The 15642-nt window shown below is 45.2% G+C and overlaps 1 protein-coding gene across 1 annotated transcript in view; it reads left to right on the top strand.

The window, feature by feature from the left end:
• Positions 1-15036, top strand: part of LOC144938145 (corticotropin-releasing factor receptor 2-like) — a 91667-nt gene extending 76631 nt beyond the window's left edge. The window contains exons 6-13 of the mRNA XM_078865871.1: positions 917-1034; positions 3794-3947; positions 5213-5273; positions 5839-5911; positions 8156-8241; positions 9874-10009; positions 13104-13145; positions 14442-15036. Coding sequence (XP_078721997.1) covers positions 917-1034; positions 3794-3947; positions 5213-5273; positions 5839-5911; positions 8156-8241; positions 9874-10009; positions 13104-13145; positions 14442-14582 — 811 coding nt within the window. The 3' untranslated portion in view covers positions 14583-15036. The remainder of the gene's footprint in view (positions 1-916; positions 1035-3793; positions 3948-5212; positions 5274-5838; positions 5912-8155; positions 8242-9873; positions 10010-13103; positions 13146-14441) is intronic.
• The last annotated feature ends 606 nt before the right edge of the window (positions 15037-15642 follow it).

Here is a 15642-nt window from a genome sequence, read left to right as displayed (position 1 = left end):
GCGGCGAATCATTGCCTGATGAATAGATACCACAGATTTAAATAACGCAATCATCGGTTGTGGGAAGTCCGCAGTGGTTTTCGAATTGAGATACTGACCCGTGCCATAAGAATGCGGAATATCCACCACCAGCTCAGCAGGGCTTTCAGTGGTGATGCGTACCACCCAATGTTAATTTAAGAATCAGATATATCTCCACTCTTTCGATGACTCTCGTGTGTGGGTTGTAACTCAGAGCTTAATTTCAGCCGTCAGAGTCTGGCATGTTGTTCCGGGCATCATTTGGCACGAGTGTATGTACATTGAACTTCTTTCGCATCCAACCGTGCTAATCGGAGGCAGACTACATCCATCTCTCCTTATCTTGCCCTCATAAGATCATAGTTTCGGGTATAATAATGGCATTGCTCTCCAGTGGCCGTGCCTCATGCCGATCAAAGTCCTTCTCCCTCCAAGCCAGCCGAGCAGTGTTGCAGAAAATGTCGAGTGAGAGATACTGATCTCCCGTCTCACCGCAGCAGGTCGTACCGGCCACACATGGAAGAGAATCTAACAAATGCTACAGCTTACTTAGCCCAGCATCTTCCCAACTTTTCTGGATCCGTGCAACCCGCTATCAACATTCAGAACAATCACCATGCAAGTGAACACAAAAAAAAGAAACCCTGGCATTTTGTGAACACAAACCGTGTCTGCAAGAAGTTATGCGGACCAATCCCACGGCCTTACGGGTCAATCAGTGGTCAGTGAACCACAGCACTGGAACCCGCTGCTTTGGTCCGCGCCCAGCTGCTGACAGCTTCACTGGGGCCACGATTGCCGAGGGTGTGCGGAGAGCGCGAGCTTCGTGCTGTAGCTGCGGGCGATGGCTTACTTGTCCCGTTTTGTGCGCGACCGTTCGTGGCGTTTCGAGCAGGAGCATCCGCTGTCTCCGTAATGCCATCCACTGGCACCTGGTGACAACGTTCATCCTGAGAAACGCCGCCTGGTTGCTCCTGCAGATCATCGACTTGAGCACGCAGGAGCGCAACGAGGTACGATAAAAGGCCCCGGCTGGCAATGCCCTCTCCCCTCCGCCCTCCGTACCCCCAGTCTCCCACAACGAACCAAGGGCACGGCCGACCAAATCGGGTTTTTTTTTTCGCACGCCTATCACACGGTTGTCCAAACTGATTGTGTTAGTGTAACTCTTACTGATCATTTGGAAGGAGACTATTACCGTGCTCAGCCACATTTCTCTAAAGGTATGAATACTGGTTGTATGAGACTGAGAGAAATACGCGGGTTGTAAAGCATCTCATTAATGTAGAATACATTTAGGTCGATCAATAAACAATCCTTCTGGACAGATATTTTGGTCTAGGTTCCAGGCAACCCAGCAGAAAATTTTTCTGAACAGGCCACACTCTGCTGTTGAAATTTTGAAAGGTGAAACCTGACCAGGATGCATATTTAAACGAATTACAAAAGGAAAACATGAGCCTTTTGACTAATGTGGTTTAAACGTGCAGCATTACGGTAATTATTTTGCTACTTGCTGCGGCGGCTCACAGCTCAAATCCAGCGGCCGTCTCGGATGTTAGCTCGAGTGAGTTCACCAGGGGAAATGTGCGCACCGTCGGCTTCGCAAGTGGATCTTACACATCCTGTGCGCATAGTTCCCAAGAGTAGGTCATGTCGCGTGCCAGCGTCATGGAAACACATACGCTGGATTTTAAAAAGAAATCGCTCGCAAATTGCATGAATTCGAATCTGAATAGCAACCGTCGCCCCAGGCCGCACATTTGGCAGGAGCCCTTAAAAAGTTAGACACTCGGTGAGGCTGTCCCCGGGTAAACGAGCGCAATCATAAAATAATAATGTTTGGCTTTTTTAATGTTTAAACACACCAGTGTTTGAGAATAAGTTTTCCCCTTTTTTCTGGCAACAAAACAGGTGTTAAGATGTTAAAACACCAAACTGAAACCTTGTATCAGGAATCATGTCTGCATTAACCACAATATTTATGGTCAGAATGCAAACAAAAAAACATACTCTGATAATATATGCATTAATCTTGATTTGAAGCTTTCGTGACTGCAGGAATCCATACTCTTTGGTTCTTTCGGTAAAGTCTGCCGTGTTTGTTTCACACCTGATGACGGTTGCGTGTGTTGCGATCGAAACGTCGTGATCTATTATTTTTTCTACCTACGTGACATTACCGAAAGAAGCAAAGAGTAATATATGCATTGTCTTTGAAACTGATTGGTCCACTCCAGAGACAGCTTTCAGTTTGGTGTTTTAACATCTAACACCTGTTTTGTTGCCAGAAAAAAGGGGAAAACCTATTATCATATTTTGGTACTGGCAAAGGAGGTCCCATGATGAAACCAGTGTTTGTATATGTATTATTATTCTAGCTCAGTGCATCTGTTTGTATTTAATCAGCAGAGGCCTATGCGATATGATTGTTTTTTAGAGGCCTGAGCATTTTCAACTTAAATGCAATGACGAAAAATAATCAAATGGCATCTTCAGATGCCTGCACCTACATTCGCACATTGCCAAACCTGGTCTGTTCAGGTCGTGTGCTAACGAACTCGGGTCTTTGAAATTGCTGTCGGCATCCAGCCAAGGTGAAACATTCCTGTTTCCTTTCTGGCACTCTTCAACAGCGCAGCAGCAATGTTCCGCGCTTTGGAATGACCTCGACGTAACGTCGCAGTCCACACCCTGACATCAATCAAGCAGCTTATCTTATCACAGCGGTGCAGATACGCGTGCCATTTGCTCCGTGTGCCTACTCCGCGACGAATAACTCCTCGGAGCTGCGCTACGTTGCCAAATTAAGCACGTGGGCCAATTTATTTAATGGTTTTCTTATGCGCGTCCTTGGTGGCTGGCCTGCGACTATTAACAATCGCTTCATTTGAGAAGCTGAAACGATCTCGGCAAGCTGTCACACTGGTCTGAAACCATATTTGCCAAATATCTCAAATTGAATTGGTGTGGTCATTGGAGGTCAAGCTGTGTGGCTGGAAGGTGGGGGGGGTGTTTGCCCCCCTCACTTGACAGTCTGGAAGGTGACAGTAATACATCTTAACGCAACAGCATCACCTTTAACAGCAATGCAGACTACTTAAAGGTTTCCATTCCTCACGTTATCTCAATTATTTGATCAATAATAATAATAATATCCAGCCCCCCCCCCCAAGTAAATTCACTGCGAAATAAAGGCCACCCCATTCTTGTTGGTCATGGAGGTTGTTTGACCATACTTCACCATTCTGGTCATGTGGATTGGTGGGGGCATCCGTGACTGGTACATATGCCACTCGTCACTGATGCAAACTGTGGCCGGGAATCGAACTCGTGCTCACGGGATTCATAAGACGCAGTGCACTAACCACTACACAGTATTCCCCCTGTATTTACGACCTTGCTATCCGCAAATCGAATCTGGAACTCTACATTACTGCATCGAGAGAGAGAAAGAAAGTGACGAGAGATAAAGTGATGTTATAAAGAGATGAGAGCAATAGAGAGATAACCTCTCGCAGCTTAATAAGCATCTGCAGACGTTGCTCATACGATATTTGTAAGCCAATATCATTACCCGTGAAATGTTCTATTCACGATCATCTCCAGAACGTATCCCTCGCGAACAACGAGGGAACGCTGTACCACCGCTCCCTCCCACATCCAACGACAATACGCTGTCGAAAGCAAACCGACGAGTGAATGAATGAGAGCCCCGTTGAGATGGGCCGTCATCCCTAACCTCTCGCTAACGCCTTCCGTCCCCACGCAGCCATGGTGCCGTGTGGTCATCACGGTGTTCAACTACTTCCAAGTGACCAACTTCTTCTGGATGTTCGTCGAGGGCTGCTACCTGCACACGGCCATCGTCATGACGTACTCGACGGACAAGCTGCGCAAGTCCATCTTCGTGTGCATCGGCTGGTGTGAGTGTTACGCACCGCATACCCACCCTCCCTCCCTCGCTCCCTCAGCTCCGCTCACAGTCGCACGAGGGGCCGGCGGTCGGGCGGTGGTGGTGGCGGCTATGCGCGTGGCCTATAAATTTGTATTTTTTTTAGGTAATTGACATCGACCAGGGAACTCGGTGGAAAACTCGCGCAGAACAGGCGACGAAAATTCAAATGCCACGCAAAGAAGCGTTCGGGTCGGGGAATCAAACCCGGTCGTTTCTTGCTGTATTGTTTAACTTCTTTCGCACCGTACATAGTCAACCGTGCTGATCAGAGGTGCGGGGGAGGGACGACAAAGTAAAAAAACAAAAAGCAGTTCTAAAGAAATTAGTTTCAAATTTTGATGTAAAAGTGCATAGCTCCAATGGCTTCCAGTGGCTTCCCTGATATCGGAAGGAAAAGCATTCGGAGACGGCCACAGAAGCGCATGTGAAAGCAGCTCGCATCAGTGGCACGTAATCTCTTAACCGTTGCTGAGCCCCACCTTCAACAACCTGCACCCACCAGCGTGGTGATGTACGCTCATGCTCCATGAATCACACGGTGTGGGGAGGCCTTCATCCAGCAGTGGATTGACAAATCCATCAACGTAGTCTACACAGGCCATGTGACACTCTGATTAGAACACCCGACTCAGTTGGAGGTTTGCGAATGTAATATCTGGTCAAACATCCACTCCGCCAATCACTCCTCCGTATGCAATAACAAGTATAACCCGTAAAAACAAAGTTTTTCACTATAAATCCTTTATATGCGTGGCGGCTAGAGTCCTCTCGTCCTCTGGCTTGAGATGGCTGCCACCTATGGGTCAGATGATTGCATTGCACCATTAAGCAATTGGTAATTAAATATAATATTTTTGTCCTAAAAAGTGTAAAATTTTGGAAAAAAAATTTCACGAACATTAATTGTCACGCACAACGAGTCTGTGTGGAAAATGTCAGCTCGATTGGATCACGGGAAGTGGGTTGAAAAACGACCTAAAGATTTGCACGGTCCTAAGCAAGCAAGCAAGTGAACTTAATATAAAGGATTTAAAAATGAGCCCCACTTTGTGGAAAATCGATAGTGGAGAGATTGGTCCTTGCCCTGGGCATGTCGAATTTCCACCACTGGCTCAAGACGAGTGCTGCCCCATGTCATCGTAAGCAGGGAGACATCTTGATGAATGGTTACAAAATGTGAAATGAAAATGGTAACTTTAATTTTTCTCAAACTTCTCATTTGTCTAACTCCAGGCATCCCTGCGCCCATCATCACAGTCTGGGCTATGGTGAAGCTATTTTACGAAGATGAAAAGTGAGTACAATCCGACATAAAACGTAATTATCCTTAAGCCATGCATGCATGACGTAATTGTAATGGCTCATTGGGATATAACATCCAGGCATTAGCGTAGCAGAGCGCTTGAATAAAACTCAGAATGTCATAAGTTCGTATCTTCGTTTAAGTTTATTCAGCCGTTTATCCCCTTTTGGGTCAACAAGATGATTGCCACTTTGTGGGCGATACAAAATCCATGCAGAGACCGGCTGCTGCCATATAAATGTGCAATTTGCGATTGACATCCCTGGCTCATTCAAATACAGAAACCTGATGACGCTTCACTTTTTGTAAAACTAATCAGTATTTGTCGACAATGCATACGACTATAAATATATAAAACACATATGAGCCGCATTTTGTTTGAGTAAGTAGATTGGATTTACATCTGGCCACCAGCATTTCAAAACTGGTCCCCAGTGTTGAGACGTTATAAAGTCCCCTTGGATAAATAAATTATGTCATTATTACGATTCGTAGAAGACGTGATAAAGCCACAGCCACAACTGTTGCCGTGGTGTGTGTTTACATTGCCCTGCAGATGCTGGTTTGGGAAAACGGAAGGGAAATACATCGACTACATTTATCAAGGACCCATTATACTTGTTCTGCTGGTAATGAATTCTGTGCGTGTGTCAGTTGCGCTACCTTCCCGATTGTGTTGCATGTTTGGGGTTTTTTCCGCAGCACAGAGATCAGTGCTGAAAGTGGGTTACTTTTGAGACGAAATCAGTCTCTGATTGCTAGTCATTTCAGATGTAACAATGCTCCCCTGTATTTTGTTTTTGTTGTAACGAGCCTTAATCCGAGAACTTGACAGTGGTGGTTACAATCGCACAGGCAATAATTTCATCAGGTACAAACTAATCATATAATCACTTCCAAAACGTCTATTGTAAAAACACAGACTCAAACAACACAAAGACAGAGATTCAGCCCGGCAACCTTATAACCCGTTGTGGAAAGTGCTGTTTGTAAGCGTTTGTTATTTTGCCAGGATCATTCCTGCGCATATTTGTCCCCACCAACACGTGATATTTTAGCTACAGACCAGATACTTGATCTGAAAGAACACAGGCTGAGAAAACCGTTGCCACGAATGGCTGGGAATCAAACTCAGGTCACCGTGATCGTAGCATAATGTATAATAGCTACTCCGCATATTCCTGGGTCTTTCAGTAAAGCCACGTAGATAGATTAAATCATAAAAAATAACAATATTTTAATTATTTTTACCAAGGACCCGTTATACTTGTTCTGCACTGTTTTCCCGATTGTGTTGTATCTTTGTGTTTTTTCCGCAGCACAGAGATCAGTGCTGAAAGTGGGTTACTTTTATAAACAAAATCAGTCTCTGATTGCTCGTCAAATCAGATGTAACAAATGCTCCCCTGGTTTTTTGTGGGTTTTTTTGGGAACGAGCTTTAATCCGAGAACTTGACAGTGGTGGTTATGCTCTGCTGATACATACATACGTACAAATGCACATGGAAAGACAAAAATAAGACAAATATCTCGCTGTAGCCTCAAGAGGCTGTTGAGCATGGAGACTGGAATGGCTCGGATTGCGTTCGTTCCCCCACCTTTGTCTCCCCAGCGCTGATGTTTACACACTGCACCAGGTACTCATGTAAGGGTGTCGACCTGGAGAGGAGGCCTGTTATCATTTCAGATATTCATCACTGATGCTGGCCCTAAGTTTGAATCGAACATGGGTCACTGATTCCCGGCGCATAGCACTCAGCACTGTACTACTGCTCCCCATAACACTTGTACACACACACACATATGCACACTCGGGTATTGTTGAAACTAGATCTCTGTGAGTTTGAAAACCATAATTAATTTATAAGCACATGAATTGTAAATCCTGTTGCCTTATTTATTTTAGACATATGACCTTGCGATGTAAAATGTCTCATGGTTGTTAATTTACGTGTCATTTGTTTGACTAAATTAATTGCTGTATTTTTATGAATAAACTTAAAAAAACACATCCACACATTCACTTACAAACAACTCACACATACACATATATGCTAACATGACGAAGATTTCCCCCCCTCCCCCCATGTAGCCTTAATAGACTGTTAGCATTTCGATTTAAAGCTTTCGTGACTGCAGGGATTCATATTCTTGGTTCTTTCGGTAAAGTCAGGTAGAAGGGAAATAATAAAATAATAAAAATAAAACAATACAATTATCACGACGTTTTGATTGCAACACAAGCAATCATCTTCAGGTGTGAAAACCACAGCAAGAATTTTTTTTAAAAAAAATTTATTGCTTGGGTTTTTACACCTGATGATGATTGCTTGTGTTGCAATCGAAACGTCGTGAGAATTGTATTGTTTTATTTTTATTAATTTCCCTTCTATGTGACTTTACCGAAAGAACCAAGAAGACTGTTAGCAAGCACCTATGAAGGCCGGCACAGCACACGAAGGGGGTGGGTGGGTGGCCAGCAACGTGCTGATGTTTACACATTGCACCAGGTAGTCATTTGAGCCCGAGTCGACCTAGAGGAGGCCCGGGACCAGTTCAGATTATTTTCACTGGTGTTGGCCATGAGCGGGAATTGAACTCTGGTCACTGGGCTTGTAGCAGAGTGCACGAACCGCTGCACCACCGCTTCCCACAATTATTAACATAGAAGTCAGTATCAGAATCTTAATTTTTACTTGGAAGAATCCGATGAGCTGTGAAGCTCTTTTTCACAGATGTCCAGTATTTTGCAGGTGTGTATGTAAGTACACACCTGTAAATACATACACATATATCCAGCCACACAAATTGGCACACCACACGTGCACACGCATGCACACCCTTAACATGCCTTTGTACCATCCTCTCTACAGGTCAATTTCATTTTTCTTTTCAACATCGTGCGTATTTTGATGACCAAGCTTAGAGCCTCCACAACTTCTGAAACCATCCAGTACAGGTATGCATACACAAAAGGTGTTTTGGGAGGGGAAATCGATGGATAATCAGTATTTTGCAGCAGCACCAGTAGTGCACATTGCCATCATAATCATTTAAATGTATCGTTAAAATCATCCACTTTTAACATCAAGATCATCATCATTAAACCTCCTTTGCCAGTACCAAAATATAATAATAAGGTTTTTTCACTTTTTTTTGGCAACAAAACTGAAACCATTTTTTTACAAGGAATCATGTGTGCATTAATCACAATACTTGTGGTCAAAATGCAAACGAAAAACACACTCTGATAATATATGCTTTGTCCTTGAAACTGATTGGTCCACACCATCAAGATCATCTTTAACGCAACACGTGACAACAGCCATTATTAGGATTCATAATTGAGTTTTGGGTGAGGCCGCCGCGTCATTATGTGGCCAAATCTAAGGGCTTAAACGAGAATAATTGGCTCGTTAAATGTTTGTGCAGTCCACGGGACGATTGCATGTGTATGGCCGCGTCGGTTGGTGGAGGGTTCCTCATGATAAAAGATTTGGTCAGATCATTATGTGGCCCATTCAAAAAATAAATTATGAATGTCATCTTTATTTAGCATCAAAATCGCCGTCATCTTTTTTCATATCATCCTCACCGTCATGAAAAAAGTTCAACGTACATCATAATTGACGGTCACTGCATCGCGTGCTTTCAGATGCACTTCTGCGGCCGTCTGGAACGCTCTTCACTCTGATATTAGGAAGCCACTGGAGCTACGCAATTTTCAATCTAGATTGAAAACTCATTTCTTTTTTGTGTTCCGTTTGTTGTTCTTCTCCACACGTGCGATTAGCACGGTTTGCTATGTACAGTGCGAAAGAACTTCAACATACATGCATTGCTTTTAAGTCACGCTCAACCGCCTCTTCCTTCTTGCTTCAATTCCTCAACTTGGGGCAGAGAACAAGTAACTATTGCTGCTGCTGGCATTGTGGCGAGATGTTAACTACCTCGTCTGGTATACAGGAGGACCTGGGTTCTGTCCCAACCCTGACACCTGCTGTATATTTGGAGTTTGCATGCCTCTCTTCCTGTGGTTGCGTGGATTTTTCTTCCGGTCCTACCGTTTTTTCCTCCACATTTTATAAACGTGAGTTTAGAGTATTCGGCTGCTATAAATTTCCACTTGATAAGCCACTTTGTTGAGCTATCATTTGTGGCCAGTTCGCTTCTGAAAATGAGCAATATAGCCCAGTGGGCCTTACCTGGTAAATAAAAAAACTGTGTAATAGTTTTTAATCGTATGCATAGTGGATATTATCCCGTTTCTTTGATTTCCTCCCACATTCAGTTAAACTCTCCGTAACGAAATTGGCCAAACATCCTCAATTCAGGACCATCCTAAAAAGGAGTCTTGACAACTCAATGAGACTTTGCGGGGTAAATGAAGGCAATTACCGCATGTTATTTTTGCTCGTTTCTGCACTGCATCCGAGGTACGTTGGTATGATGCTTTGCATGATGGTATGACACCTCTGAAAAAATCTGCATAGCTCAGTGGGTAGAATAAAACTTTAAAAAGTTTTAATTTAGTTTAGTGCTGCCGTTGTGGCCCCCCTAAAGGTTTCCCCGCCCGTGTTGCTTGGAGCAGGAAGGCGGTGAAGGCCACGCTGGTGCTGCTGCCGCTGCTGGGAATCACCTACATGCTGTTCTTCGTGAACCCCGGGGAAGACCCCGTCTCCCAGGTCATCTTCATCTACGTCAACTCCTTCCTCATGTCCTTCCAGGTAAAAAGAGCGACCCTATCCATAATATAGTTTTTTTTTGGGGGGGGGGGGGGATGGGGGGGGGGGTTAGATCGCGTAAATTTAGATATGTCGCTAAACCCGCCGTCACCACCCGACACAGATAATTAGTAAAGTCTTGGTCACAGAAACAATTTGTGCCAATTAGTTACTACTTAGGCACACACCGGTGTGTTGGAGAGTGAACCCATAACATTTACAATTCGAGTAATGATTGCAACCAGCTTCATCAGGCGATAGCCAGATTTGTGAAGAAGTCCTCCTGTTTCGGTCTGAAATAAGGGAGTAAATGTGATGTCATCACTCTGTGAGCCTATCAGGTTGAAGACCAGAGGGGGGATTAATGTAATCATATAAGTTACAATGCATCATATTAATCTGAGAATATGCAGTGCCTATTATTAGTTGGGTTATTCAGAGTTCATCAACCCTAGCTGAGCCCTCTGCGAGTACACCTCTTACCCACCCAGGCCACCCTCACCTCTTTGTTTTTGTCGTATTTGTACGACGACGCCGTGGTTGTAGAGCTTGACTCGTAATCATCAGGCTGGTAAACATCCCGGTTGAAACCCAGTCGGTGAGTTGAGATTATTTCGGAGCTAGAAATGTCCAAATGACGGGCCACTTTGTTGAGCTATCATTTGTGGCCAGGTCGCTTCTGAAGAATAAGTGAACACCGCAGTCAGTAGGCTTTTCCTAGTAGAATGGGGGTGGTTTATTTTAATTTGTATGTGTTTGGGTGATTTGTTTACCTTTCTTGTACTTTGCACTGAGAGAATGTCTTTGTACTCTTTGTTGTAACATTGTTACCCCCTCCCCCCCGACTGGACATCTGTGAAAAAGAGCTTTATAGTTTCATCGGATTTCTACAGTCAAAATAAATCGTCTGATTCTGGAGGATGATACAACAAGTGCACATTATCAGAGTAATGAGTTATAACTCTGATAGTGTACATTATCAGAGTTATGAGTTATAACTCTGATAGTGCACATTATCAGAGTTATGAGTTATAACTCTGATAGTGCACATTATCAGAGTTATGAGTTATAACTCTGATAGTGCACATTATCAGAGTAATGAGTTATAACTCTGATAGTGCACATTATCAGAGTTATGAGTTATAACTCTGATAGTGTACATTATCAGAGTTATGAGTTATAACTCTGATAGTGTACATTATCAGAGTTATGTTTTTTGTTTTCATTATGACTGCAGGTATTGTGGTCTATGCAAACATGACTCCTTCTAAAAAAGGTGTCAGTTTAGTTGCCAGATAAAAAGGTAAAAAAACAATTATCATATTTTTTACTGGCAAATGAGGTACCAATGGTGTAAGTGCAATACAGTGCTGCATATCCGACCGGTCGCATAACCGCCTTCACCCATTGTGCATGGCGTGAATTATTTTTGATGATAAACTTTAATAGCGTTATGATGATTCTCTGCTCAAGGATAAAATGGTAGGTACTCTATTTACTATTTATATTATCTTTTACAAGTAAAAAAAAAGTCTGGTAGTTTCCCATACATCACGTCACGTATCTAACTGTCTCATATCCTCACCGCCCAATGAACCACCCCACACTCAGTGCAGTGTTTTTACACGTGGTGGTGTAGCCGTCGATAGATGTTCACGTATTCGACCCTTTTCACATCACTGCCCAAATCTACGTGCCCAGCGAGTCGCAGCTTACACGCTGTTCTACTGCACCGCTTCGTGGTAAGCCAGCAGTGGGCTCGTCGATGGACTGCATAAACAGCTCTCTTTATTCACTACACTCATTTTGCTGTGGCGGTTCCACCTGAAGACGGAGGCTTGTGTTGCTTCCGAAACGTGATTTAATTTAGTTGTTCTCATTTTTTATTTTATTTTATTAAATTTGTGATTTAATTTAGTTGTTTTCATTTTTATTATTTTTTACCTACGTGACTTTACCGAAAAAAACAAAGAGTATGGATCCTTGCAATCACGAAAACTTCAAATCTAGAATGCATAAACCACTTTGGATGAGGAATCATGAAGACCGGATTACGATGGGCAGGCACATGTGCAGGTTGGAAGTTGGTGCATCATCAAGGGTGGTGGCACAGTTGTAAAGACTCGTGCCTCACAGCAAGAGGAGGGGCGCCTGGGTTCCATTCCCGACTCGGGTGCCTCTCTGTGTGGAGTTTGTATGTGTGGGTTTCCTCCGGATTTCCTCCGAATTCTCCCAGTTTCTTTCCATATCTGTGAAAACTCGGCAGGCGCCCTTCTGACAAGGAGTCACCAGCAGGGCTGTCGGCAACCAAAATAACAAGATACATTTTTTGCGAATTCGGTACAAAACTCAATCATTCAAGAGCCGCCAATGCATGTGAATACGTACGTGCACACATACATTACGTGGCGAAGCAGTTCCTTCAAGAACTACCGACCCCCTGGTCATGAGACTCGGCGAGGCTTTGCTGGTTAAGAAAAGCGCAGAAGTAACAATAATAAGACAGCCATTGGCAGTGGAAGACGCAGGTCAGTGACCATGAACCTGTAACAGCAAACGTTATTTCTTATGACCCAGAAAAAGACTCACTTAGCCTCGTGTCTATTTCTCAGGATGATCCTGCCAACTGTTCTCAGTGAGGGGGGGGGGGGGGCGATGATTTATCTGTGTCGATTGTAATTGAGTACTTGGAGGCCAGGTGTCCACCTGTGTACCAGTTGGAGGATCAGATAGGAAGGAAGAGAAGGCCAAGTGTGTGTGGCATTATTCCAGTAAACATGGAATAGACGTTTTTTTTGGTTAGATCGCGTAAATATAAATGTGTCGTTAAACCCACCACCACCCGACACAGAGTTATGCGATCTAATCCAGAAAACCTCTTGTGGATAATATTGGTCGCGAAAGCCTACTACTACATGTTAAATGGAACGTTGAGTCAACGTTGGCCCAAAGTTGGCGTGTTTACTGACTGTGATAACCTCGAAATGTCCGTTCATAGTTAATGGCGTTTTGCAAAATAAAATAACAAAAAAGACACCATTTAAAAATTACAGGTAAAAAAACACATTAACACGATGTTGTATTTCATGCTTTTCAGGGATTCTTTGTGTCAGTATTCTACTGTTTCCTGAATGGGGAGGTAAGCGAATACTGAGCCACAAACGTGCAAACACAGTACAACAATGCAACAAATGCTTTTCATGAAAATGTGTTGTACGCGTATACATTGTCTACATCTAAACTAAATCATAAGTTAATGTAAGGATACAGTAATATATGTAAATGCTGTACAGCATCTCAAATAACTTCATAAGCAATTGTGCATATCAGATTTGTACATATATGTGCTCCAGATTATAAAGCAATGTCTGTTTGCCGTCAATGCAACCATATCTTTCACCAACAAATCTATGAACCCATCTCAACCCACACACATGCACCCACACATATATACATACATGCACACGCACACTAAAACATACGCATACACGAACACACACTCACAAAAACACATGCACACACACTAATGGCTGCACACACATTGACACGCTCAAAACACACACTAACATTTGCACACGCAAACACGCAAATATACGCATGCATACATACACACGCACACAAACGCACACATGCACACACGAACAATTTCACTCACATACATACATACATACGCACCCGCGCGTACACACACGCACGCACACGCACGCACACACGCACACACATGCACACACGCATGCACACACACACGCATGCACGCACACACACACGCACACACACGCACGCACACACACACGCATGCACACACACACGCATGCACGCACACACACACGCACACACACGCACGCACACACACACGCATGCACACACACACACACGCACGCACACACGCACACACACGCACACACGCATGCACACACACACGCATGCACGCACACACACACGCACACACACGCACGCACACACACACGCATGCACACACACACACACGCGCACACACGCATGCACACACACACGCATGCACACACACACACGCACACACACACGCATGCACACACACACACACGCACACACACGCACACACACACGCACGCACTCCACGCACACGCACACACACGCACACACGCACACACACGCACGCACTCCACGCACACGCACACACGCACACACACACGCACACGCGCACACACACACGCGCACACACGCATGCACACACACACGCATGCACACGCACACACACGCACGCACACACACGCATGCACACACACACACACGCGCACACACACACGCATGCACGCACACACACGCGCACACACGCATGCACACACACACGCACACACGCACACACGAACACACACACGCACACGCACACATGCACACACACACACGCACACACACGCACGCACGCTCACACACACGCTCACACACACACACGCAGGTGCGCTCTGCCCTGCGCAAGCGCTGGAACCGCTGGATGGACAACCACCGGCTGCAGGCGCGTGTCACGAGGGCCATGTCCATCCCCACGTCGCCCACGCGCATCAGCTTCCACAGCTTCAAGCGCACGACGTCCGTCTGACGGCGGGAGCGCTCCGGAGAATGACGAATCACCGAGGGGGCGGTGGACAGCGACGACGATGACGACGACGATGATGACCCAGCGTCTGCGCACGCCGCTCTCGGATTCCACCACCGCCGGCGCTCACCTGACGCTCCCGCGCAGGGTCAATAGGTCGCAGATTTACGTCCCAAAAACTCCAAACCCGCTGTCCGTACGTATTACCCCGAATGGATTCCTGGCGTCAAGGTGGTTTTTTTTTTATTACTTAGCGGGGTGGGGCGCTCTATTTATTTATTTATTATCGTCGTTGCTATTCGACGAAAATATCGTTCCATCTGAAAGCGGAAGCAAGGGGTGACTCGAGCGGTTTGTCTTGAACTTTTTTCTTTCCCCAAAAAATATATCGATTCAAGCAGTGAGTAGGGCCGCGACGACTTGTGTTGCAGAAGGAGGACTTTCAAAGAGTGCACTGAGCCTCAGCCGGGGTGGGGAGCAGGGGGGGGGGTGCGAAGCTGATTTACAAATTGGTAAAGCGGTGGTTATTAAGCAAAATAAAAAATCCGCCAGTTTAAACTTTGCTCGCTAGCAGGCATGCGTGGAATCTGTGGCGTCCCACGTAGCTGTAAGAGGATCTCTTCAAACACGTGCGTGCACTTTATTAAAAACACGCTCAAGTCAGGCGTTCGTCAAGGCAAGCGTTCGTCGTCAGACAACCTTGGCGGCAGTGCCCGTCTCTGTCGTCGTGGGTGACGCTGGGCGCGCGGTGGCAAGCCCCACATTGCAGTAGCAGGGGCCAGTCTCTCCATCAGATGACCATTGCGAACTTCCAGCCCCGTTGTGTGCTCGTTTTGTCAACCCTGGAAGGACAATGAGAAATGTTTCACCGATGACCCTTGTAGAGTCCAACGGTGCAGCATTGCCAATAGTGTCACCCGGCCAGAAGTGGAAACCACAATTCAAGTTTCGAACACGGAAGGGAGCAGAGCAATGAGAAGCAGTCGACAAATGTCTTCAATATCAAGAGTCCATCGCAGCCAGTGTTGGTGATGCCACCACACCTTACCATCGCGTCCTTCCA

This window comes from Lampetra fluviatilis, chromosome 21 (genome assembly GCF_964198595.1).
Source record: "Lampetra fluviatilis chromosome 21, kcLamFluv1.1, whole genome shotgun sequence".
In the NCBI taxonomy this organism is placed as follows: domain Eukaryota; kingdom Metazoa; phylum Chordata; class Hyperoartia; order Petromyzontiformes; family Petromyzontidae; genus Lampetra; species Lampetra fluviatilis.
Note: the sequence above shows the minus strand (reverse complement) of the source record. Positions and strands in the feature narration are given on the sequence as shown.